Here is a 25093-nt window from a genome sequence, read left to right as displayed (position 1 = left end):
AACAGATTTATAGGACTCGTTAAGAACCTGCCGGTTCCTTTGGAAGCTTAACAAGACCCAACTTTATACGGCTCGCAGGCGTTTTCCAGCTCACTCGGCTTGAATTAGCGATACATCTGTACGCGGCATATTCGAAATCCAGCGCTTTCTTTCTTCCGCCGCGAAAACTGCGAGTCTCCAAGCACACCATACTCGCGGTAGTTATCTTGTGTAAAACACCAAAATGGAGAACGCAATACACTAGGATAATGTAAGAGACGCCAAAAAAATGTCGCCGCGGCGCTTAGATTCAGTGGCATTGATAAGAACTCTTTTCTCGGCAAAAATTTCACGGGCAGTGGTACGTTATTCCACGTGGTAAACAGAAACTATTTCCACATGACTGACCCTGTCCCAAAGGGGTCCCGCTCTCGAAGTAAACCCCCAAAGCGCCAAACTCAATTCATACTACGGTCTCTTGATTCAAAACTTTGCCTGGTATTTGGGCGGCATTCTAAGTAAAACTTGAAAAAAAAGCATGGTGTATATTAGGGACTTAATGGTTTGTCGAAGCCAGAAGATGGCACAACCTTAGCCTGCGTAGCAAGCGCAAAGGACTGGAGAAAATAAAGGAATGAATCCCGCGCGATTGGAGAAAAGGATGGAGTGAATGTAGCGCGCGCGCATCGTGCTTCGTCTCCGTCTCTCTTCTTTCACTTTGGGCTTGCTACGCAGTTGGCGCATGTTTGCTGAGGTCATTCTAGTTATCCTGAGGTCGATTATGGATTAGCCGCTGGTCAAATGGCTTGTAAGTTTAGAATACCGCAAAGCCCACTCGCGGGATCGATGACCCATGGGGCAGGAACCCCTATTCCATCCACTGTACAGTAATCGAGTATCGTGCTGTGCGAACACAAGCTCCAGACAAAACAATTTAATCACAATTAGTATAGGAATGTCAAGAATGCGTTCCTTCAGTTCCCAAGATATTGTAGAAAGAAGTTCTGAAGCATGACTGAGCGCATGTTCCCATGTCGAGCATGTACAGCACTTAAACACGCGAACCAAACAGGCATAGCGATCAACAGAACAAACCGGCCGCCCCCACAATCAACAGACTAAAGCGTTTCGGAAATGTTTTAGTCGAGGGTTTGTTGTGTTGGGCGTGTAATGCGCTCATACAACATAGAACCAAGCAGTCTTACCTTCTTGATCTAATCGCACAACAAAGAAATTAAAGTTCAGTTAACGCTCATTAATCATATCCGGTACTTACCGAATCTCTGCTGTCCATGCACTAGAACTGGAGTGAGTCGGGTTCCGCGCGGTTCCAATGTGCGAGCAATCAACTTCGACTTTGATCAGACTGTCATGCTATAAGTGCGAAGACTGTCATGCTATAAGTGCGAAGACTGTCATGCTATAAGTGCGAAGACTGTCATGCTATAAGTGCGAAGAATGTCATGCCATAAGTGCGAAGACTGTCATGCTATAAGTGCGAAGACTGTCATGCTATAAGTGTGAAGACTGTCATGCTATAAGTACGAAGACTGTCATGCTATAAGTGTGAAGACTGTAATGCTATAAGTGCGAAGACTGTCATGCTATAAGTGCGAAGACTGTCATGCTATAAGTGCGAAGACTGTCATGCTATAAGTGTGAAGACTGTCATGCTATAAGTGTGAAGACTGTCATGCCATAAGTGCGAAGAATGTCATGCCATAAGTGCGAAGACTGTCATGCTATAAGTGCGAAGACTGTCATGTTATAAGTGCGAAGACTGTCATGCTATAAGTGCGAAGACTGTCATGCTATAAGTGCGAAGACTGTCATGCTATAAGTGCGAAGACTGTCATGCTATAAGTGCGAAGACTGTCATGCTATAAGTGCGAAGACTGTCATGCTATAAGTGCGAAGACTGTCATGCTATAAGTGCGAAGACTGTCATGCTATAAGTGCGAAGACTGTCATGCTATAAGTGCGAAGACTGTCATGCTATAAGTGCGAAGACTGTCATGCTATAAGTGTAAAGACTGTCATGCTATAAGTGTGAAGACTGTCATGCTATAAGTCCGAAGACTGTCATGCTATAAGTGCGAAGACTGTCATGCTATAAGTGCGAAGACTGCCATGCTATAAGTGTAAAGACTGTCATGCTATAAGTCCGAAGACTGTCATGCTATAAGTGCGAAGACTGTCATGCTATAAGTGCGAAGACTGTCATGCTTTGAAGGGCCGACCATTTGACTTTTGAGGGGGGGGGGGGGGGATTTTGAAAAAAAATATCCTGCACGGTAAGAAAAATATTTTACGTCAAATGAGTTTAAATAAAATATCCTGCGCACCAAAAAAAAATCCCTCCTCAAAAGTCAAATGGTCGGCCCCTAAGTGCGAAGACTGTCAGACTGTGGTGGCTTGAGCGCGACAAGGAATCTATGGGGTTTCTCCTTATTTATTTTCTCCCTGCACTCCTAGCAAAACGAAAACTATAAAACAGACAAGAAGACGATTGTAAAACAACAAGGTTTAACTGACAGCGAATACTCGGAATGTTGAACAGCTCGCAGTCCAAGTAAGGCTGCTAAGGTCTGTTTAAACTCCAAGGCCTTAAATACTTGTGTAAAATGCGTCGAGCGCGAAAAGATAGCGTATATGTTTCTAGCTCGTCTAGCTTACTGATTGTTATCGTGTAAGTACCAGTTATTTTTAGAGCGATGATCAAATAGTCGAGAGCTAACAGCTACCTACTTGCTACAGTGTCCAACGTCTGGTATCATATCGTGTCTACACGCCAGGGCATTTGCAGTGCGACGCTTTCTTTAGCGCAATCAGATACCCTTCTACTTAATTTAATTTTGATAAAATCTGGCGTCGACAGAGCGCGTGCGACCCTTGAGTGCTACCTGAATAAGGCTGTCGAAACTGGTATTAAAACATTATGTTAAAGAAGCGAACAATTACAGGTAAATATTTTAATAGAACTATCGTCTGGCGCTAAGACCACACAAACGCAAGATCATTTCGTGGTTCTTTCGTTAAGGGCGCATACTAGACACTCATATTTAGTTGCATACAAGGACGAATACACTCTTGCGCGTCTGTCTACGCTTAACAGACATCACACCATTGTGCGTTTATGTGCGCACATGTTCGCGCACAGACACGAGCCTGTGGGAAAGGCTCTCGAAGAGCGCCGCAAAGAAGCCCCCGGGAAACTCGAAAAGCGCCGCAGAAAAGCCCCCGGGCAACTCGAAAAGCGCCGCAAAGAAGCCCCCGGGAAACTCGAAAAGCGCCGCAAAGAAGCCCCCGGGAAACTCGAAAAGCGCCGCAAAGAAGCCCCCGGGAAACTAGAAAAGCGCCAAAATGAAGCCCCCGGGAAACTCGAAAAGCGCCGCAAAGACGCCCCCGGGAAACTCGAAAAGCGCCGCAAAGAAGCCCTCGGGAAACTCGAAAAGCGCCGCAAAGAAGCCCCCCGGGAAACTCGAAAAGCGCCGCAAAGAAGCCCCCGGGAAACTCGAAAAGCGCCAAAATGAAGCCCCCGGGAAACTCGAAAAGCGCCAAAATGAAGCCCCCGGGAAACTCGAAAAGCGCCAAAATGAAGCCCCCGGGAAACTCGAAAAGCGCCAAAATGAAGCCCCCGGGAAACTCGAAAAGCGCCGCAAAGAAGCCCTCGGGAAACTCGAAAGGCGCCGCAGAAAATCCCCCGGGAAACTCGAAAAGCGCCGCAGAAAATCTCCCGGGAAACTCGAGAAGCGCCGCAGAAAAGCCGCCGGGAAACTCGAACAGCACGTGCCTCAGAAAAGCCCCGGGAAACTCGAAAAGCGCCGCAGAAAAGCCCCCGGGAAACTCGAAAAGCGCCACAAAGAAGCCCTCGGGAAACTCGAAAGGCGCCGCAGAAAATCCCCCGAGAAACTCGAAAAGCGCCGCAGAAAATCTCCCGGGAAACTCGAGAAGCGCGTCAGAAAAGCCCCCGGGAAACTCGAACAGCGCGTGCCTCAGAAAAGCCCCCGGGAAACTCGAAAAGCGCCGCAGAAAAGCCCCCGGGAAACTCGAAAAGCGCCACAAAGAAGCCCCCGGGAAACTCGAAAAGCGCCGCAGAAAAGCCCCCGGGAAACTCGAAAAGCGCCCCAAAGAAACCCCCGGGAAACTCGAAAGGCGCCGCAAAGAAGCCCCCGGGAAAATTTGAACAGCGCGCGCCTCAGAAAAGCGCTCGGTTAAATAAGCTCGGACTTTCCAGCTTGACTTTCCGTCTTTCACGCAACTAGCGCCTGCTGAGAAGGCTTCACAAACGTACACACTCACACATGCGCACAAAGACGTTAACATACTCATTTGGCTGTACACCGTACAAAGACGTACACATACCCATTTACCTGTGTAAAGACGTACGTACAAAGACGTACACATACTCATTACATTTACCATACACATTTAATTGCGCAAAAAGACGTACCTACGCTTACACATTAAGCTGTGCACAAGGCGAACACATTTAGCTGTGCACAAGGATGCACACATACTCACACATTTAGCTGCGCACAAGGACATATACACATACTCACACATTTAGCTTCCCACAAGAACGTACACTCACTCACGCATTTAGCTTCCCACAAGGACGTACACACACATTTAGCTTCCCAAGAGGACGTACCCACACTCATACATTTTGCGGTGCACAAAGACATCCATGCGCATTTAGCTGCATACAAGACACCAAAAACTGGAAATCGACTCTGCCAAATTTTCGTCTTTAATAAGACTTCTTCAGGGCAGACTGAAGAAGGTGAATCGTTACAAGCTTTTTTACATCAGAATAGTGGCGCGAGACGCAAAAACATTACTACTGACAAAAACGCGCATTTTCTAGAATAGCTCGCGCTATGGATAAAAAGAATTTACACATCTCTACGTGGGTTCCTACTACAAAAAAGTCATCACTATTAAGACCCCGCGGGTAGATAGACTTAAGCCGATAAGCCCACTGGCCTTCCCTTTCCCTAAGCTGAGCCTCAGAGTTACACTTATCTATAAGTTGTACCATAACATTATTAAGACCTAAATGATTGTCGCAATGAAAATGTTGATAGATAAGGTCATCCTTAACTCTTTCACTAACCGGTAAACTAGGGTGCTTATTTAAATAAGCGTTTTTGTCAGTTGTAATGTTTTTGCGTCTCGCGCCACTATTCTGATGTAAATAAGCTTGTAACGATTCACCTTCTTCAGTCTGCCCTGAAGAAGTCTTATTAAAGACGAAAATTTGGCAGAGTCGATTTCCAGTTTTTGGTGTATTGTATTCATTGTTCTGGTACGAGATCGCGACAGTTTGGGCTTTTTTATTCTATTCGTAGCTGCATACAAGGATGTACATTCACTCACACATTTACCTGTGCATAAGTATGTACACATACTCACATATTCAGGACATACACATACCGGTACTCAAATTATTTAGCTCCAGAAACAGTTGCACACATGCTCATATATTAAGCTGGTATAAGGATGCATACATACACATTTTGATATTAAAAATATACTATAGAAGTTTATGAATTGTTCACATCATTATTGCTATATAAAGTATTAAATTGTAATATGCACCCCCTTCTAATAACCACCCCTTCCTATTCCCCAGAACGTACGGGTGGAGATTTGCATATTTCTTTACAAGTCATCACTCACTGCATACTTCATCATAAACTCAAAGTCTTTGTAGCTAACTCTACCATCACCATCACCATCAATCTCTCTGAAAACATTCTCCACATTTTTGGCACTAACAAAAGGTGCTACTTGTGAAAAGACTCTCTTGGCATTATCCAGGGTGATGAAACCCCTACATTCCATATCAAAAGCTTGGAAAACCTGCCTGATATGATCATCTGGATCTTGTGCAAGTGTCTTAGTAGAAGCAATTCTCAGAAAAGTGTCTATGGTCATCCCAGAACTTGTATCATCATTTGATTTGTTCATAAGTTCCTGGACTTCATAGCTTGAAGGTTTGTACCCAAACAAGTAGACAAATGCTACTTTGAGATCATGCTTGTCTAGATAACCTTTGCTGGTTTTATCAGCTAATTGGAAAGCTTGCAATATGTTTGTTTTTTGTTCCTGGCTAATTCTTCTTTGCATGTCAACAGCATTGAATTTCCTCACTTGCCCATTCACAGCCTTGAATTTGTAGCGGTAAATGGAGTTAGAGACTAGATATATTTGGTGAATAGACGCGACAGAACGTTGGATCAAGTTCAGGAGTTCTTTAAATTACCGCTTCTACCGGTTTGTTTATAGGGTTAGACTTACGGCCAGTCACACACTCAAGGAAAACACACGTTCCAAACAAAGCGTCCGAAAGCGTCCGCCATCTTGCAATGTGTGTATGGTCTTCCTGTGTTTCCACAGGGATCCAAAATTTCCGTCAGATTCTTTGCGGACCAGTTTTACAGTAAATTTATGAAGTGATACAACCGGTTTAAAACCAAGGCAAAATAATAATTCCGATAGCATAAAAATTATATGCATACACTAATCGAACAGTATGGAAAACCAGTGATGAAATCTTCCACTTGCACATCGGGTTGCCTGTGGCTTTTAAGCGCTTTGCATGCTGGGTGAATAGAACCAAACAACAAAATGCCTGAAGGTACGCTCTCGCGAAAATTCGCTAAAATATCCTATAATTATCCAGCAATATTACTATCTTGGTGCATAGAAGAAGTATTGAGGTGTTAACTGTGTTATTATTGTTCAGGAGCTGAGGTTTTTTCTAACCCTTTGGCACCGCCGTCCGCGTCAAACGCACATCATGGCGCATCGTCTTCTGCCGCGTAAGTTTTTACTGTCTGTTTAAATTTTAATTGATACTAGACAGTAGATACGAAAATGATAGACGACAAAAACCTACACACACATCATTTCAAATACAATCCCAATGTCCCCCAAAATTGTTTATATAGATTAACTTACCAATACTTAACTTAAGCTTACTGACTTTACTAATATGCAGTTTTGACATCAATGGCGGATGAAAATTTATTCCATGGTTCATGTGAGTCCTTTTCAAGGTTTTCATGCAGAAATCCTTCCCATACATTACCTTTAGCCTGATAACAGAAATGACTATTATTTATTTTGCATAACCCTCAGGCACATAGCGAACCTGACCAATGCAGACTTTAGAAAGCTGTTGATGACACCGCGGTCAGCGCCATCCGCTGCACCGCCGTCTGTGAAGCCACCAAGTGTCAAGGAGACAGTTGGGTAAGGTGGTCATTATTTTACCAGAAACTGACCAACCACTCTTTTGTTGTTGTTTATAATTGGAAAATACAGCTGTTTATTCACAAGGAAACTTCAAAATAACAATCTATGAATGAAGTCTGATATGTTATTGACAATATTTGATTGGAAATATATTGGTTACTTAAATTAGCCGATGGAAATGGATGCTTTGTGTGACTTGCCATTTTGCGGGGGATCAAAAAACGGTGGTGTAATTTCCTTAATTTAGCAGGAATTCTCACAAAATTTAATTGTAATAGATAATACTAAGCAAATTGATAGAATATGAATGGTGTAGCATGAGTACTCCCTTTGTCATCCTGCCTCCCCTATTTGTCATCCTGCCTTCCCTATTTGTCATCCTGCCTCCCCTATTTGTCATCCTGCCTCCCCTATTTGTCATCCTGCCTCCCCTATTTGTCTCCAGAAAGCCACGTCAATACAACGAAGATGATGATCCGACTACTGCCCGCAGAAAGAAGAAAAAGTAAGTATAAGCGGTTTTGTGAAATGAAACAAAAGGCAAAAGGTGGCGTATGGTCATTGCCAAAGTCTTTGGGTGTATTTCATTGTACAAACTGACCTAGGTTTTTCCTTTGTCAACTCAGATAATAAGAATAAATATACAAATGTGTCTTTCAACTGGATACTGATGTGCTTCCTTCGTGGCCCATTGATTTTAGTGCTATTTATTCTTTTTCTTTCTCTCCCTCTATTTTTTTTTTGGCTTTTCAATCTTTTTTCATTTTCACAAGAATTGTTAAGCATCCTTAATCATTTTTCTGTGTCATTATTGTATTTTGTAAATACACAAGTTATACTGTAGGTTACTAATTGCAGTTTGTGTGTTTGTCAGGTACTATGCTAAGCTACACAAGCAGGAGGAAGAGAGAGAAAGAGAGCTGGCCTCTAAGTACAGAGACAGGGTGAGTCTGATGTCCTGAATTGTGAGTATTGTATTTACTTGTAGCATGCCAACACTTTTCAGTCTTTTTGACAATCATCTATGTAAACCACCATGCACAACTGGTTTCTTTGAGAGCTAAAAAGCAAAAAGGAAGAGACTTGAAAGAAGTTTTAAATTCTTAGAAGGCCTGTTTGTATGTAAGCTCAATTTTTAATTTAAATCTTGAGGCTAAAGTAACGTCATCTATGCTTTTATTTCATTCAACTTTCACTATAACCTTGTCTACCTATGTACAACAAGAATTCACTTTATATTTGTTTCAATAAAGATGTATACTGGGATCAGTTATCGAAATGAATGAAATGCTGGCAGAATTTTAAAGTCTATTATCTTTATATTTGTTTATTTATTTGGAGACTTTTATCCCACTAATGTCTATATTTACACAACAAACTAAAGGACGGACAGAAATAGGGTTACACAACAAATGCCAAGTGAGAAGGAGTGTGATACTAGTAATCTAGCTCATAAGCTAGTGCTCACAAACAGTACTTGTGTTTCCTAACAGGCAAGAGAGCGCAGGGAAGGTGTCAATCCTGACTATCAGAGTACGGACACTCTTAGCTCAACAGCAAACTACAGAGCTGTGGGGCCTACACAAGAGGCAAAGTGAGTCGACAAGCTTTCCTATTATCTGATCAACTGTTATCACCTGTCACTATAGGGTTTACTGTATATATATCAGATCTTCGTGAAAGATTTTACCTCGGCAGTGCCCTTTCCTCCTTTCAAGCTTGATTGGTGCAATTTTTATTATTCTTGAGCTCTGTAAAAATACTTAATTAAAATATATCAAAAATGGTAGATAATAACACTTTTTGAATATAACATTTCACAAGATAAGTGTATTATTTATCACCCTACAAATCTTTCTCTTTTTACTTTCTATTCTGTCAGTGTTAGATAATGCAACATCAGACTAAGTGTGACTTGCTTCAATTTGTCATTATAGTGACACCACAGCTGAGCGCCGTCGTCTTGCTATTCAGGAGAGTAAGTTCTTGGGTGGAGACATGGAACATACTCACTTGGTGAAGGGCTTGGATTTTGCCCTGCTACAGAAGGTAGGAACAGCCAACAGCAGAAGCAATTCAAAGTATTCAACATTGCAAAAAGCTGAAAGCTATGAATAAAGGAGATATGAAAAAAAGATATGAAAAAAGAAGATATTGTCCATGTTGCAAATTCCTTGTGAACCCCCCTCCCTAAAAATATTCCTTGAACTGAACCTGATCTGATCTGAATGGAGACTGTAACAGAAACAAAATTAAAGAGCTTAGTCAGCCACATCTTTGTTAGCGTTTTTGTTCAATATTACAAGACAAATTTTTTATACAATCTTTCAATAGCTTCCCCAAATCAGCCTGCACTTGCGAGGATGACAAATCAGTTCTATCAACAATAAATATTTAACTGGAATCCGGCTTGAAAACTACTTGTTATTCCGGATTCCAGACTCAATGTTCTATTCTTATTCCCTTTAATTATTAACTCAAACTGTGTAAAGTACAGAGTGAATAAAGTTATTATCGTTATTATCATTATCATCAGCCTGCGCTTGCGAGGATGAAAAATCAGCCTGCGCTTGCGAGGATGACAAATCAGCCTGCGCTTGCGAGGGTAACAAATCAGTTTGCGCTTGCGAGGAAGACAAATCAGCCTGCACTTGCAAAGATGACAAATCAGCCTGCGCTTGCGAGGATGACAAATCAGCCTGCGCTTGCGAGGATGACAAATCAGCCTGCGCTTGCGAGGATGACAAATCAGCCTGCACTTGCAAGGATGACAAATCAGCCTGCGCTTGCGAGGATGACAAATCAGCCTGCGCTTGTGAGGATGACAAAATGGTGGCTGACAAGACTATTTCAGTGAAAATTAGACTGCAAAAACAAAACATGCAAAGAACACACTGTTTATGTTAGCTTTTGTACCCAGGTCCGCAGTGAAATAACAGGAGAAGGGGATGAGGGAGAAGGGGAACACAAGCCTCACAAGCAGAAAGCTGACAGGTAACACATGGATTGAGTCTTACTTCCTTGGCTCGCAGCTGAATGTTTTATTAGTTTTGAGTTCCACACTTTCAATCTCTAACTAATGGCGATCAAACAGTCTTTAAGAGTTGATAACAGTGACTTCAGGATTCATCACCCAATCTGCAATTACATGATAAATTTCACTTTTTGTGAGAACTGTTGACTGGAATACTGTCACTAACTCATCCATGTGATCCAACTGTGACAACTTTCATGTGAAATTTGAACATGTTCAAGTAATTAGGCTAACGACAAACACTGTTCTTTTCATGTACTGTACCATTCCAAATTTATTTGCATATCAAACATAAAAAGAACAGCATCTAAACTAGGTCTTAGAGTTGATGAGAATGTGAGAGTGCACAGTTTAAAGGTCATGAGTTGGTGCTTTCTTTGATTCTCATCTTCATTTGATCAAGGTTTTAGGGGAGGATAACATAGCTTATGATATTTTTGTTGGAAAAGGGTGGAAGAGGAAGGTGAAGAAGACCTGCCTGAATTCAAGACACGGCAAGGTAAACATTGATATTAGTAACAGTATAATAAAAATGGATTATGTGCCAACACATATGGCTAAAACCAAATCTAGATTGTTTTTTCAAAGCGTGTTCAGTTTTTACCAAGCTTATGAACTCAAAACAATAAATAATAGTTAAACCTGCATTGTCACCAGTTTATTTCCAGAGGACAAAAGAATATATTAGAGTCTGCGATGTTAAACAGGCCATCCGCTCTGAATTATCAGTCACATCCTCAAAGAAACTTCCAATAGACACACTGATTTTACAATTTTAAAGCATTTTTCGTTTTTTTCCTAAAAAAAATCTTTGGAGATTGTTATGTAATCAACTGGAAGTAGACTTGGAGACAATGCAGCTTTAATCCTCCTTCGCTTAAATGCTGCAATTCTATGTATTTATAAGCATGTGCAATGGTGCACAAGTTGTTAGATGATCTGTGTACTTTTGTTTTCTTCAGGACAGAGAATTTATAAAACAATCTTTAGAAGCAAGGTTCCAGAAAAGAATGAACTGTTCCAGACTGGAAGAATGGTAATCTTTGCACCTCACCATTTAGGTGTCTGAACAATTACCCAGAAGTATTGCTGTGTTTTGCTGTTTTCAGGCCCATGTGTATATATTGTGCTTTGCCTGAAAATAAATAGAATGTGTTTAGAGAACAGGCCCGTAGCCAGGGTTTTGAGCAGGTGTTTCGTTTTTCCATTTAAGCGGACCAAATTTTCGGTATACCCCTCTTCTCACCTTATTACACAAGCCAATAGATCTTGTAATTAAAATGTTATAAATAGGGTACTTTTTAACATATAGCGATAATAAAAAAGATTATTATTATAAAAAGGTTTTTATAGTCATTTTAAAGACATATTGATGTGCATGGTATATCTCCAGCCAAACGTTATATATTTTTGTTTGCTCTGAGTGGCCCTTCAAGCCAGTTCGGGGGGTTCGTCCTACCCCCCGAACCCCCCTGGCTACGGGCCTGGAGATTCTACTGTGTTTGTGTCTCTATGTGTTTTAGGAGTGTTATTGTGTTTGAATAATGTGGTCTGAAAATACGTATTGGAGGCCTGTTTGTCTTGTAATTTTTGTCATGTTTGGTTGCTTGCAGGCCTATGTTTTTGAGTTGGAAGATGAATACGCTGAGAGTGACATCCCGACAACTCTTCTAAGAAGCAAAGCAGATTGCCCAGGCGTGGAGGTACATATGATTCAGAGTAGAAAAGTTTTGTTAAAGAAAAACTTCTTCATAATCAAGTGGATTCAGTACCTTTGAACTTTGAATGGGGAGCCTTAAAAAAACATGCCTCAACCCCCAAACCATTCTATGAATCTGCTTATCACCAAATGTTTTAGTGTACAATACAACCAAACTGCCTAGGACAGGTGTAAAATGCAAACAAACTGCCTAGGAACATGTGCCTACCATACATGGCTTGATCACACATTGGTCTGCATCACCAGCCCATGTGATTTGCTTGCAAGTAAAGATCATTTAATGGTTAATCAAGGAATCACATAGCCTGCTTCTATATCATTTTACGCTAGCTGTATGGCATTTTATGAGATTATCAAATGTGTTAAAACATGGATTTTGTGTTGCAGACCCAAACAACATTGACAACAAACGACATTGTAATTAACAAGCTAACGCAGATCCTGTCCTACCTGAGGCAGGGAATGAGGAATAAAAAGATGAAAAAGAAAGAAAAAGGTGACCTTTTTATCAATTGCTAGATCCTGGACAATATTAATGTGGCTGTTATGCATGTTTTCTGGTCTTTGGTGACAGGAGCAAAAAATAGCAAAGTTTAAATTGTAAGCTCATGTTAACTGATATTCACTTGATTTTTTACATAGATGTTTCTTGTGTAATATTAACCAAAATAAGCTTTAGTATTTTTGGGTAGATAATCTGTTCTAGAGATATTGCAAATTGTAAGACTCTTGATTCGTTTAAAATTGCCAAATTTGGGCAAAATTGCTTCTTTTTTATGATTTATGGCAACTTTGCTCAATCATATCTCAAGAATGGATCGTGTACCAAAAATACTAAAGCTTATTTTGTTTTATATTATGCAAGGAACCTCTAGGCAAAATATCAACCAAAAGTAAGCTAACAAAACCTTACACTTTTAATTTTGCCATTTTTTGCTCCTTTCGGTCTTTGGTACCAGGCAATTAGATAATCTTTTTGGTGTCTAAAGCATTGTACAAATTATTACATATCATACATAGGAGTTGTTTATTAACAAACAGCACAGCAATGTTAAAGTTGTACCAGCCATAATATAAATTCTGTTTACAGTAATTATAATGCAGTGCATCTCACTCTTATCTCATTCTACACAGTAATAATAAATCAAGCAGGTTTTAGTTTGTAAGGAAATAAACAAACAAGATTTTATTTAGTTTGATTGCTTTATTCCATTTATAGCAAAAGAGAAAGAAAAAGAACTTACCAAGCCCAAGTCACAGGGCCCCGAAGATAGGTATTGTATGCTTCTAGTACTGTATGCTTCTAGTATTGTATGCTTCTAGTACTGTATGCTTCTAGTATTGTATGCTTCTAGTACTGTATGCTTCTAGTATTGTATGCTTCTAGTATTGTATGCTTCTAGTATTGTATGCTTCTAGTACTGTATGCTTCTAGTATTGTATGCTTCTAGTACTGTATGCTTCTAGTATTGTATGCTTCTAGTACTGTATGCTTCTAGTACTGTATGCTTCTAGTACTGTATGCTTCTAGTACTGTATGCTTCTAGTGCTGTATGCTTCTAGTACTGTATGCTTCTAGTATTGTATGCTTCTAGTACTGTATGCTTCTAGTATTGTATGCTTCTAGTATTGTATGCTTCTAGTATTGTATGCTTCTAGTATTGTATGCTTCTAGTACTGTATGCTTCTAGTATTGTATGCTTCTAGTACTGTATGCTTCTAGTATTGTATGCTTCTAGTACTGTATGCTTCTAGTATTGTATGCTTCTAGTACTGTATGCTTCTAGTATTGTATGCTTCTAGTACTGTATGCTTCTAGTATTGTATGCTTCTAGTACTGTATGCTTAAAGTACTGTATGCTTAAAGTACTGTATGCTTCTAGTACTGTATGCTTCTAGTATTGTATGCTTCTAGTATTGTATGCTTCTAGTATTGTATGCTTCTAGTATTGTATGCTTCTAGTATTGTATGCTTCTAGTATTGTATGCTTCTAGTACTGTATGCTTCTAGTACTGTATGCTTCTAGTATTGTATGCTTCTAGTATTGTATGCTTCTAGTATTGTATGCTTCTAGTATTGTATGCTTCTAGTATTGTATGCTTCTAGTATTGTATGCTTCTAGTATTGTATGCTTCTAGTACTGTATGCTTCTAGTATTGTATGCTTCTAGTATTGTATGCTTCTAGTACTGTATGCTTCTAGTACTGTATGCTTCTAGTAGTGTATGCTTCTAGTACTGTATGCTTCTAGTACTGTATGCTTCTAGTACTGTATGCTTCTAGTATTGTATGCTTCTAGTATTGTATGCTTCTAGTATTGTATGCTTCTAGTATTGTATGCTTCTAGTATTGTATGCTTCTAGTACTGTATGCTTCTAGTACTGTATGCTTCTAGTATTGTATGCTTCTAGTATTGTATGCTTCTAGTACTGTATGCTTCTAGTACTGTATGCTTCTAGTACTGTATGCTTCTAGTATTGTATGCTTCTAGTACTGTATGCTTAAAGTACTGTATGCTTAAAGTACTGTATGCTTCTAGTATTGTATGCTTCTAGTACTGTATGCTTCTAGTATTGTATGCTTCTAGTACTGTATGCTTCTAGTATTGTATGCTTCTAGTACTGTATGCTTCTAGTACTGTATGCTTCTAGTACTGTATGCTTCTAGTACTGTATGCTTCTAGTACTGTATGCTTCTAGTACTGTATGCTTCTAGTATTGTATGCTTCTAGTATTGTATGCTTCTAGTATTGTATGCTTCTAGTACTGTATGCTTCTAGTACTGTATGCTTCTAGTATTGTATGCTTCTAGTATTGTATGCTTCTAGTATTGTATGCTTCTAGTACTGTATGCTTCTAGTACTGTATGCTTCTAGTATTGTATGCTTCTAGTATTGTATGCTTCTAGTACTGTATGCTTCTAGTACTGTATGCTTCTAGTACTGTATGCTTCTAGTATTGTATGCTTCTAGTACTGTATGCTTAAAGTACTGTATGCTTAAAGTACTGTATGCTTCTAGTATTGTATGCTTCTAGTACTGTATGCTTCTAGTACTGTATGCTTCTAGTACTGTATGCTTCTAGTACTGTATGCTTCTAGTACTGTATGCTTCTAGTACTGTATGCTTCTAGTATTGTATGCTTCTAGTACTGTATGCTTAAAGTACTGTATGCTTAAAGTACTGTATGCTTCTAGTATTGTATGCTTCTAGTACTGTATGCTTCTAGTATTGTATGCTTCTAGTATTGTATGCTTCTAGTATTGTATGCTTCTAGTACTGTATGCTTAAAGTACTGTATGCTTAAAGTACTGTATGCTTCTAGTATTGTATGCTTCTAGTATTGTATGCTTCTAGTATTGTATGCTTCTAGTATTGTATGCTTCTAGTATTGTATGCTTCTAGTACTGTATGCTTAAAGTACTGTATGCTTAAAGTACTGTATGCTTAAAGTACTGTATGCTTAAAGTACTGTATGCTTCTAGTATTGTATGCTTCTAGTATTGTATGCTTCTAGTATTGTATGCTTCTAGTATTGTATGCTTCTAGTATTGTATGCTTCTAGTACTGTATGCTTAAAGTACTGTATGCTTAAAGTACTGTATGCTTAAAGTACTGTATGCTTAAAGTACTGTATGCTTCTAGTATTGTATGCTTCTAGTACTGTATGCTTCTAGTATTGTATGCTTAAAGTACTGTATGCTTAAAGTACTGTATGCTTAAAGTACTGTATGCTTCTAGTATTGTATGCTTCTAGTACTGTATGCTTCTAGTATTGTATGCTTAAAGTACTGTATGCTTAAAGTACTGTATGCTTAAAGTACTGTATGCTTCTAGTATTGTATGCTTCTAGTACTGTATGCTTCTAGTATTGTATGCTTCTAGTACTGTATGCTTCTAGTACTGTATGCTTCTAGTACTGTATGCTTCTAGTACTGTATGCTTCTAGTACTGTATGCTTCTAGTACTGTATGCTTCTAGTACTGTATGCTTCTAGTATTGTATGCTTCTAGTACTGTATGCTTCTAGTATTGTATGCTTAAAGTACTGTATGCTTAAAGTACTGTATGCTTAAAGTACTGTATGCTTCTAGTACTGTATGCTTCTAGTACTGTATGCTTCTAGTACTGTATGCTTCTAGTACTGTATGCTTCTAGTACTGTATGCTTCTAGTACTGTATGCTTCTAGTACTGTATGCTTCTAGTACTGTATGCTTCTAGTACTGTATGCTTCTAGTACTGTATGCTTCTAGTACTGTATGCTTCTAGTACTGTATGCTTCTAGTACTGTATGCTTCTAGTACTGTATGCTTCTAGTACTGTATGCTTCTAGTACTGTATGCTTCTAGTATTGTATGCTTCTAGTATTGTATGCTTCTAGTACTGTATGCTTCTAGTATTGTATGCTTCTAGTACTGTATGCTTCTAGTACTGTATGCTTCTAGTACTGTATGCTTCTAGTATTGTATGCTTCTAGTACTGTATGCTTCTAGTACTGTATGCTTCTAGTACTGTATGCTTCTAGTACTGTATGCTTCTAGTACTGTATGCTTCTAGTACTGTATGCTTCTAGTATTGTATGCTTCTAGTATTGTATGCTTCTAGTACTGTATGCTTCTAGTATTGTATGCTTCTAGTATTGTATGCTTCTAGTATTGTATGCTTCTAGTACTGTATGCTTCTAGTACTGTATGCTTCTAGTATTGTATGCTTCTAGTACTGTATGCTTCTAGTACTGTATGCTTCTAGTATTGTATGCTTCTAGTACTGTATGCTTCTAGTACTGTATGCTTCTAGTATTGTATGCTTCTAGTACTGTATGCTTCTAGTATTTTATGCTTCTAGTACTGTATGCTTCTAGTACTGTATGCTTCTAGTACTGTATGCTTAAAGTACTGTATGCTTCTAGTATTGTATGCTTCTAGTATTGTATGCTTCTAGTATTGTATGCTTCTAGTACTGTATGCTTCTAGTATTGTATGCTTCTAGTATTGTATGCTTCTAGTACTGTATGCTTAAAGTACTGTATGCTTAGAGTACTGTATGCTTCTAGTATTGTATGCTTCTAGTATTGTATGCTTCTAGTATTGTATGCTTCTAGTATTGTATGCTTCTAGTATTGTATGCTTCTAGTACTGTATGCTTCTAGTATATGTATAAGCTAGAAAATTTTTTTTCACATTGTACTGTGTGTACAATGCATGCTGGAAATGATTATTAAGTAAAAACAGTAATAAAGAAAATATTGGTGTGGTCTAGATCTAGCTAGCAGCAATATTAGTCTGTCGGCAGTGCCATTTTGCAATATGCTATCTAGTGCGGAAAGGGGGGAGGGGCCAATTTGATTGGAATGTGAATATTGAATATAAAATCCCCCCAGCATCTTTGGTGACGTTGGTGACTATGACACGGGCATTGCACTCAAGGAACACAAGAAGGAAAAGCAGAGAGGGAGAGATCGTGATCAGGACAGAGATCATCGTGATCAGGACAGAGATCACCGGGGCAGGCATAGAGACCGTGACCGCGAGGAGCGCAGGCATAAGGAGAATGCATACTTTGAGAAGCCATCCAGGGATGACCAGGAGGTATAATTAGTACCCATCAGCACCTTTTAGTTTAAAAAGTGCCATTCTCCATTATTTGCTGTTTGGACTGACAACCTTTTTTTAATTAGGTGTATATATCTTTGGTTGGATTACATAACTTGTGTGATGTATAATGTCTTATTACTTTTTCTCTTCTCTTCCAGGAACTATTCAACAAATCAGGTACATAGAACATGATTAATTAGGAGTTCCAAGGTTTTTTTGGGTCACTATTTCAACTAAAGACATGCCAAAATTGTTGTTGTCTGCATAGGCATTGTATAAACAGTGGAGATAAATCAACACATTCGTATATTAACGCATCGGCCTACTGTATCACCTAATAGTAGGAAGAACTTAGAGGGCTATATTAGTCTAGTTAGTCATACAACTTTTCTCATGGAAAAAAGTGCAGCCCAATTCCTTTTTGATAAACATAATTGAGAAGCACTTCATGATTTCAGCAATAATAATTTCAAAAAACATTTACTATGAGTAGATTTACTATGAAGCTAAAAAAAGCTTGCTCATGTTAATCAATGTACAGTACATGTACACAGCAATTTGCACATACATGTAATGCTGCACGGGCCGGAGCAGGAGGTGGAGCACTGGGGGCATGTGCCTCCCCCCCCCCCCCCCAATATTAAAAAATATATATATAAGGAAATGACCAGTAGGGGCGTGGCTGTGCCCCCCCAATATTTTCTAAGTGTTTCTTATTGTGCCCCCCTAATAGTTCGAGGCCTGCTACGGCACTGCTGCCGTTGTACAAAAGACTAAACACCTCTTTTGATTCTAGATATGAGTGCAGCAGAATTCGCCAAGTCGGTGACACAGAAGTTTAAAAAGGTACTGTGCATCTATATTATGCATTTCCTTGAGAAGAAAGTCTTAATTCTACTTTTGTTTTCTTCAAACAGACTGGTGCAGAATGGGAGAAATCGGAAGCAAAGTATCCTTTTCTAAAAAAGTATTGATAGAATACATTTGTCAATCTCATATCATCATAAGATATAACAAAAGGGAAGTAGATACTTCTTGGTACTGTAGAGTCAAAGGCAAATCACACACCTCAGGCCACAGGAAACAGACCACAGCTTAGGACCAAATTATTGGATTTTGTGGAGGGAGGAAAACTAGAGAAAGTCCCTTGAAGCAAAGGCGAGAACAAGCTAATTGAAATAACATTGAAACCGTAAATCAAACCCAGAACCCAGTGGTGAGAGGCAGGGCACTACTGAATAATTCTCTACTGACTGCCGCCCAAGCTTCCCATCTTAGTCATGATTAACTCTTTCTTATCAATGACCCATAAATATTGGGTTATGATGATGTAGTTACTCCTAGAGCCACCCATTCTCATAGTCCTTCTTACCTCATCTTGCTTGCAAAGAGCTTGCATTTTAAAAGTACTATGAGAAGTCAATCTGGAACAAGTCTATCCATAGGGCAGTAAAGCCTTAGGAAAGCCAAATGGTTGCAGTAGTTAGGGGGAGTAGTTTTTGTTTGTTTTTCACAGGGAACTAAACAATGATTTTATTTTATTTAGGTAGTTTGATATATTTCCCAAAAATATCAGGAATTAATTTTCATATACAAAAAGCAGAGAGTTTCAAACTAAGTATGTTTTCAAGATGGCCCAGAAATCCTCTGTCACCTTGGAAATAGTAACAGCTTAGTGTTTGGCGTTAATATGATGTTTGGTATCGTTTCTGTCATTTAGCAGAGTGACATTTTGGACAAACAGCTACTTTTAACCCTTAAATGACCTTAACCCGACATCAGCCAATTGGCAAACAAAGCCAAGGCCAAGCAGAAGAAGGAGCAAAGAGATGTCAACTTTGTCCCTGACAGCTACGCCGAGTGCTACCCAGGGTAAGAGAAACAACCCATCAAGCCACCTAGTTGATATCTCTGTTAACAGGGTTCACTCACAGTTATCATTATTTGAATTTCACTGTATTTGTGCACCTTTTAGGGCAATGGAAGTGGCCGATACCACATATGACAGTGACGATGATGCAGACTATACCAAGATGGACCTGGTGAGTGGCCTGGTATTGACCTGGTATTGATCTGATTACTTATATATCGGTTCAGACCAGTGTCTGGATTATAAACTACACTAGGAATTGCCTAACGAGGGCTTACAGATACTCTTATACTTTTTGCTAGCTTTTTGCACACCTTTTTGTGTTTAACAAGTACTGAGTATTAAGTCAGTTATAAGTCATTGTCATCATGGTGACAGAGCATGATGCACTTCATTGGGTCAGAGTTTTTCCTGGGGCAAAGATCCAGTTTTTGAAGTCTGTTATATGCAATTTGGTTTTGACAAGCTGTAATCAGAACTGTATGTATTTATAGCAAGCCTTCTGTGCTAGACCTGTTCTAAGGGTTTGGTTTTCTTCTTATAACAGGTTGGTGTTTTGCAGGGCCGTAATCACTTTGTCCATGTTGTTAGTACAAACATGTGCCAGTCCCTTTGCCTGCACTAAATCACTTAATATTGCTATATCACATAACCACCATCTGCATCACATGACCATCTGCATCACATGACCACTATCTGTATCACATAACCACCATCTGTATCACATGACCACCATCTGTATCACATAACCACCATCTGTATCACATGACCACCATCTGTATCACATAACCACCATCTGTATCACATGACCACCATCTGTATCACATAACCACCATCTGGATCACATGACCACCATCTGTATCACATAACCACCATCTGTATCACATGACCACCATCTGTATCACATGACCACTATCTGTATCACATGACCATCTGTATCACATAACCACCATCTGTATCACATGACCACTATCTGTATCACATGACCACTATCTGTATCACATGACCACCATCTGCATCACATGACCACCATCTGTATCACATGACCACCATCTGTATCACATGACCACCATCTGTATCACATGACCATATGTATCACATGATTACCATCTGTATCAAATGACCACCTTCTGTATCACATGACCACCATCTGTATCACATGACCACTATCTGTATCACATGACCACTATCTGTATCACATGACCACTATCTGTATCACATGACCACTATCTGTATCACATAACCACCATCTGTATCACATGACCACTATCTGTATCACATGACCACCATCTGTATCACATGACCACTATCTGTATCACATGACCACCATCTGTATCACATGACCACCATCTGTATCACATGACCACCATCTGTATCACATGACCATATGTATCACATGATTACCATCTGTATCAAATGACCACCTTCTGTATCACATGACCACCATCTGTATCACATGACCACTATCTGTATCACATGACCATCTGTATCACATGACCACTATCTGTATCACATAACCACCATCTGTATCACATGACCACTATCTGTATCACATGACCACCATCTGTATCACATGACCATCTGTATCACATGACCACCATCTGTATCACATGACCACCATCTGCATCACATGACCACCATCTGCATCACATGACCACTATCTGTATCACATGACCACCATCTGCATCACATGACCACCATCTGCATCACATGACCACCATCTGTATCACATGACCACCATCTGTATCACATGACCACCATCTGTATCACATAACCACCATCTGCATCACATGACCACCATCTGTATCACATGACCATCTGTATCACATGACCACCATCTGTATCACATGACCACCATCTGCATCACATGACCACCATCTGCATCACATGACCACTATCTGTATCACATGACCACCATCTGCATCACATGACCACCATCTGTATCACATGACCATCTGTATCACATGACCACCATCTGTATCACATGACCACCATCTGCATCACATGACCACCATCTGCATCACATGACCACTATCTGTATCACATGACCACCATCTGCATCACATGACCACCATCTGTATCACATGACCACCATCTGTATCACATGACCACTATCTGTATCACATGACCACCATCTGCATCACATGACCACCATCTGCATCACATGACCACTATCTGTATCACATGACCACCATCTGCATCACATGACCACCATCTGTATCACATAACCACCATCTATATCACATAACCACCATCTGTATCACATAACCACCATCTGCATCACATAACCACTATCTGTATCACATGACCATCTGTATCACATGACCATCATCTGTATCACATGATCACCATCTGTATCACATGACCACCATCTGCATCACATGACCATCTGAATCACATGACCACCATCTGTATCACATGACCACCATCTGTATAACATAACCACCATCTGTATAACATAACCATCTGTATCACATGACCGTCTGTATCACATGACCACCATCTGGATCACATGACCACCATCTGTATCACATGACCACCATCTGTATCACATGACCATCTGTATCACATGACCATCATCTGTATCACATGATCACCATCTGTATCACATGACCACCATCTGCATCACATGACCATCTGAATCACATGACCACCATCTGTATCACATGACCACCATCTGTATAACATAACCACCATCTGTATAACATAACCATCTGTATCACATGACCGTCTGTATCACATGACCACCATCTGTATCACATGACCGTCTCTATCACATGACCACCATCTGTATCACATGACCGTCTGTATCACATGACCACCATCTGTATCACATGACCACCATCTGTATTACATGACCACCATCTGTATCACATGACCACCATCTGTATCACATGACCATCTGTATCACATGACCACCATCTGTATCACATGACCGCCAAATGTATCACATGACCGCCATCTGGATCACATGACCGCCATCTGGATCACATGACCACCATCTGTATCACATGACCACCATCTGTATCACATGACCACCATCTGGATCACATGACCACCATCTGTATCACATGACCACCATCTGTATCACATGTCCATCTGTATCATATGTCCATCTGTATCACATGACCACCATCTGTATAACATGTCCATCTATATATCACATGACCATCTGTGTCACATGATCACCATCTGTATCACATGACCACCATCTGTATCACATGACCACCATCTGTATCACATGACCACCATCTGTATCACATGACCATCTGTATCACATGACCATCTGTATCACATAACCACCATCTGTATCACACAACTATCTGTATCACATGACCACCATCTGTATCACACGACTGTCTTTATCACATGCCCACCATCTGTATCACATGACCACCATCTGTATAACATGTTCATAAGTATCACATGACCATATGTATCACATGATTACCATCTGTATCAAATGACCACCTTCTGTATCACATGACCACCATCTCTATCACATGACCATCTGTATCACATGACCACCATCTGTATCACATGACTGTCTGTATCACATGACTACCATCTCTATCACATGACCACCATCTGTATCACATGACCAACATCTGTATCACATGTCCATCTGTATCACATGACCATCATCTGTATCACATTAACTTCTGTACCTCCTAAATCTTCTGTACCTCAAGCCTTCAGCAATAAGCTTATACATCCCCCGGCCTGTGGCCTCTGGATGTACTGTATATTACTTATTGCCTCGGCTCTCAATAATTAACTCTTACTTATTGGTGGGAAGCCTTTTCTATCCCAAATCCTGAGAAAACTCTGCTGAAGCCATGCTCCTCTGCTAGTCAGCAGTGCATGTTCATTTGATAAAGAATGAAAACCTTATATGCAATTATTGTCATATTTCTAATCCCCAGGGTAACAAAAAGGGGCCAATCAAACGCTGGGACTTTGAAGATGAAGAGCAGTATAACTCTTACATGGAAACAAGAGAGGCATTACCCAAGTAAGTCAACCAGAAGTTACTGTTTTAACCACCTATTTTTTTATTTTATTTTCCCTAATGGATGTATTGCTGTTTTGCAGTACCTATGTTTTACTCATGTTTTTTTCTTGAATGGATTACAAATTAACACTCTTAAAGTTATGGCTATTTTTAAGATTTGAAACATGAGGTTTGTATTTAAATGCATGTCATTCCCTTCAGAGCTGCTTTCCAGTTTGGCATCAAAATGTCAGAGGGGAGGAAGACGAGGCGTACTGGCCCCAAGGATGAGAAGACCAAGTTAGACAGAGATTGGCAACGCATCAGTAGGGTAAGTATCCTGTGTGTGTCCTGTAATGGTTATATCCTGGTCTTTGACATCTCACATGAATAAAAGCTCTAAAGGACAAAGGTCAGTTTAAATATTTGACATTTGATAACTTATGCAATTTTCTCCTTTTGTTCCATAGATGTTAGCAACAAAATCCAAGTCCGAAGAGTAAGTATAGTAAGGCTATCTTTCGGCATCACATAACCATCTGTACCACATGACCTTCATCTGTATCACATGACCACCATCTGTATCACATGTCCATATGTATCACATGATCATCTGTATCACATGACCATCTGTATCACATGACCATCATCTGTATCACATGACCATTTGTATCACATGACGATCTGTATCACAAGACCATCATCTGTATCATGACCATCATCTGTATCACATGACCATCTGTATCATGACTATCATCTTTATCATGACCACCATCTGTATCACATGTCCATATGTATCACATGTCCATCTGTATCACATGTCTATCTGTATCACATGACCACCATCTGTATCACATGTCCATCTGTATCACATGACCACCATCTGTATCACATGACCACCACCTGTATCACATGACCATCATCTGTATCACATGACCACCACCTGTACCACTTCACACAGTTAGTAAGTTAGCAATTGTTTTTTTTTTTTATTTATCACAGAGATGGTGAAAGTGGAGGAAAACGAGCGAAGCATTTCTAAATACTCCAGCATGAGTGTACTGTTGTTAGTGACTGGGCACATGTAGTGGGCTTACTCATGGCTACTGGGTTATCAAGGTCTGAAATATTCTTTCCTACACTGTAGTATGGTTGTTTTTTCTTGGATCTTTTCTGTTGGGAGAGCAAGCTCCCAAGGCTATTTTCATGCCCACGGTAATACTGCATTAATTTGTGCCATCCTTGTAAAATAGGCAAGATCATCACATTTTAATCAAATAAAGGCAATAAATGACAATGCATATGTCTTGTATTTATTTTATTTTTTTTAATTTCAAAACATACAATACACCTATTTCACAAAAGGTTGTCATGCAAATGGCGAATGGCTTATGGGTATTAATTATTCGTAAAATTAAAGGTGTTAAATAAAGTCCAGCAATGTCAGAGCCAAGCATTGGTAACCTTTAATGGATAATTGTTTTGATGTATCCATATTCTTCGAGACGCATGGTTACTTTCGGTCGTAGAACTGCCATTTGCCAATCGCATTTGCCTTATATATAAAGTAATTTTCGATTCACACAGAAAATAATTTAAGGTCCTATAATTTAAAAAAATCCAATTCTGAAAAGTTTC

General features: G+C 39.6%; 3 protein-coding genes across 4 annotated transcripts; 2 read left to right on the top strand and 1 right to left on the bottom strand.

The window, feature by feature from the left end:
- Positions 1–378: 378 nt before the first annotated feature.
- LOC125573317 (vicilin-like seed storage protein At2g18540) lies at positions 379–4244 on the top strand. Its single transcript, XM_048733875.1, has 4 exons — positions 379–415; positions 553–616; positions 3020–3472; positions 3614–4244. Exons 1-4 carry the CDS (start codon positions 379–381, stop codon positions 4242–4244), a joined length of 1185 nt encoding a protein of 394 aa, XP_048589832.1.
- A 1402-nt stretch (positions 4245–5646) lies between these two features.
- On the bottom strand, positions 5647–6114 carry LOC5508683 (EF-hand calcium-binding domain-containing protein 11). Its single transcript, XM_001629222.2, has one exon. It carries the CDS (start codon positions 6112–6114, stop codon positions 5647–5649), a length of 468 nt encoding a protein of 155 aa, XP_001629272.1.
- Positions 6115–6533: 419 nt separating this feature from the next.
- LOC5508682 (protein Red) lies at positions 6534–24754 on the top strand. Of its 2 annotated transcripts, XR_004295053.2 has the most exons (24): positions 6534–6625; positions 6734–6809; positions 7129–7242; positions 7691–7750; positions 8120–8189; positions 8739–8839; positions 9183–9294; positions 10166–10239; positions 10729–10778; positions 11242–11315; positions 11893–11982; positions 12387–12495; positions 13219–13273; positions 17378–17585; positions 17750–17768; positions 18388–18437; positions 18509–18540; positions 19374–19463; positions 19567–19633; positions 19956–20008; positions 23388–23476; positions 23678–23786; positions 23926–23954; positions 24458–24754. XR_004295053.2 is itself a non-coding variant. In XM_032377471.2 (23 exons), the coding sequence occupies exons 1-23, from the start codon at positions 6616–6618 to the stop codon at positions 24495–24497; spliced, it is 1728 nt and encodes a 575-aa protein (XP_032233362.2). In that variant the 5' UTR covers positions 6534–6615; the 3' UTR covers positions 24498–24754. The 2 variants fall into 2 exon arrangements, 1 of the variants encoding a protein (XP_032233362.2); XM_032377471.2 differs by lacking the exon at positions 19956–20008.
- Positions 24755–25093: the final 339 nt, after the last annotated feature.

Source organism: Nematostella vectensis, chromosome 10 (assembly GCF_932526225.1).
Source record: "Nematostella vectensis chromosome 10, jaNemVect1.1, whole genome shotgun sequence".
In the NCBI taxonomy this organism is placed as follows: domain Eukaryota; kingdom Metazoa; phylum Cnidaria; class Anthozoa; order Actiniaria; family Edwardsiidae; genus Nematostella; species Nematostella vectensis.
Note: the sequence above shows the minus strand (reverse complement) of the source record. Positions and strands in the feature narration are given on the sequence as shown.

What these genes read in the sequence shown, in the direction of transcription:
- LOC125573317 (XM_048733875.1), top strand. Translation starts at nt 379, where the DNA reads ATGACTGACCCTGTCCCAAAGGGGTCCCGCTCTCGAA. An exon ending in AAAGGGGTCCCGCTCTCGAA is followed by an intron (nt 416 to 552) that starts GTAAACCCCCAA and finishes GGTTTGTCGAAG; the next exon opens with CCAGAAGATGGCACAACCTT. An exon ending in CGGGAAACTCGAAAAGCGCC is followed by an intron (nt 3,473 to 3,613) that starts GCAAAGAAGCCC and finishes GCCAAAATGAAG; the next exon opens with CCCCCGGGAAACTCGAAAAG.
- LOC5508683 (XM_001629222.2), bottom strand. Translation starts at nt 6,114, where the DNA reads ATGCAAAGAAGAATTAGCCAGGAACAAAAAACAAACATATTGCAAGCT.
- LOC5508682 (XM_032377471.2), top strand. An exon ending in CAGATTGCCCAGGCGTGGAG is followed by an intron (nt 11,983 to 12,386) that starts GTACATATGATT and finishes TTTGTGTTGCAG; the next exon opens with ACCCAAACAACATTGACAAC. An exon ending in GATGAAAAAGAAAGAAAAAG is followed by an intron (nt 12,496 to 13,218) that starts GTGACCTTTTTA and finishes TTCCATTTATAG; the next exon opens with CAAAAGAGAAAGAAAAAGAA.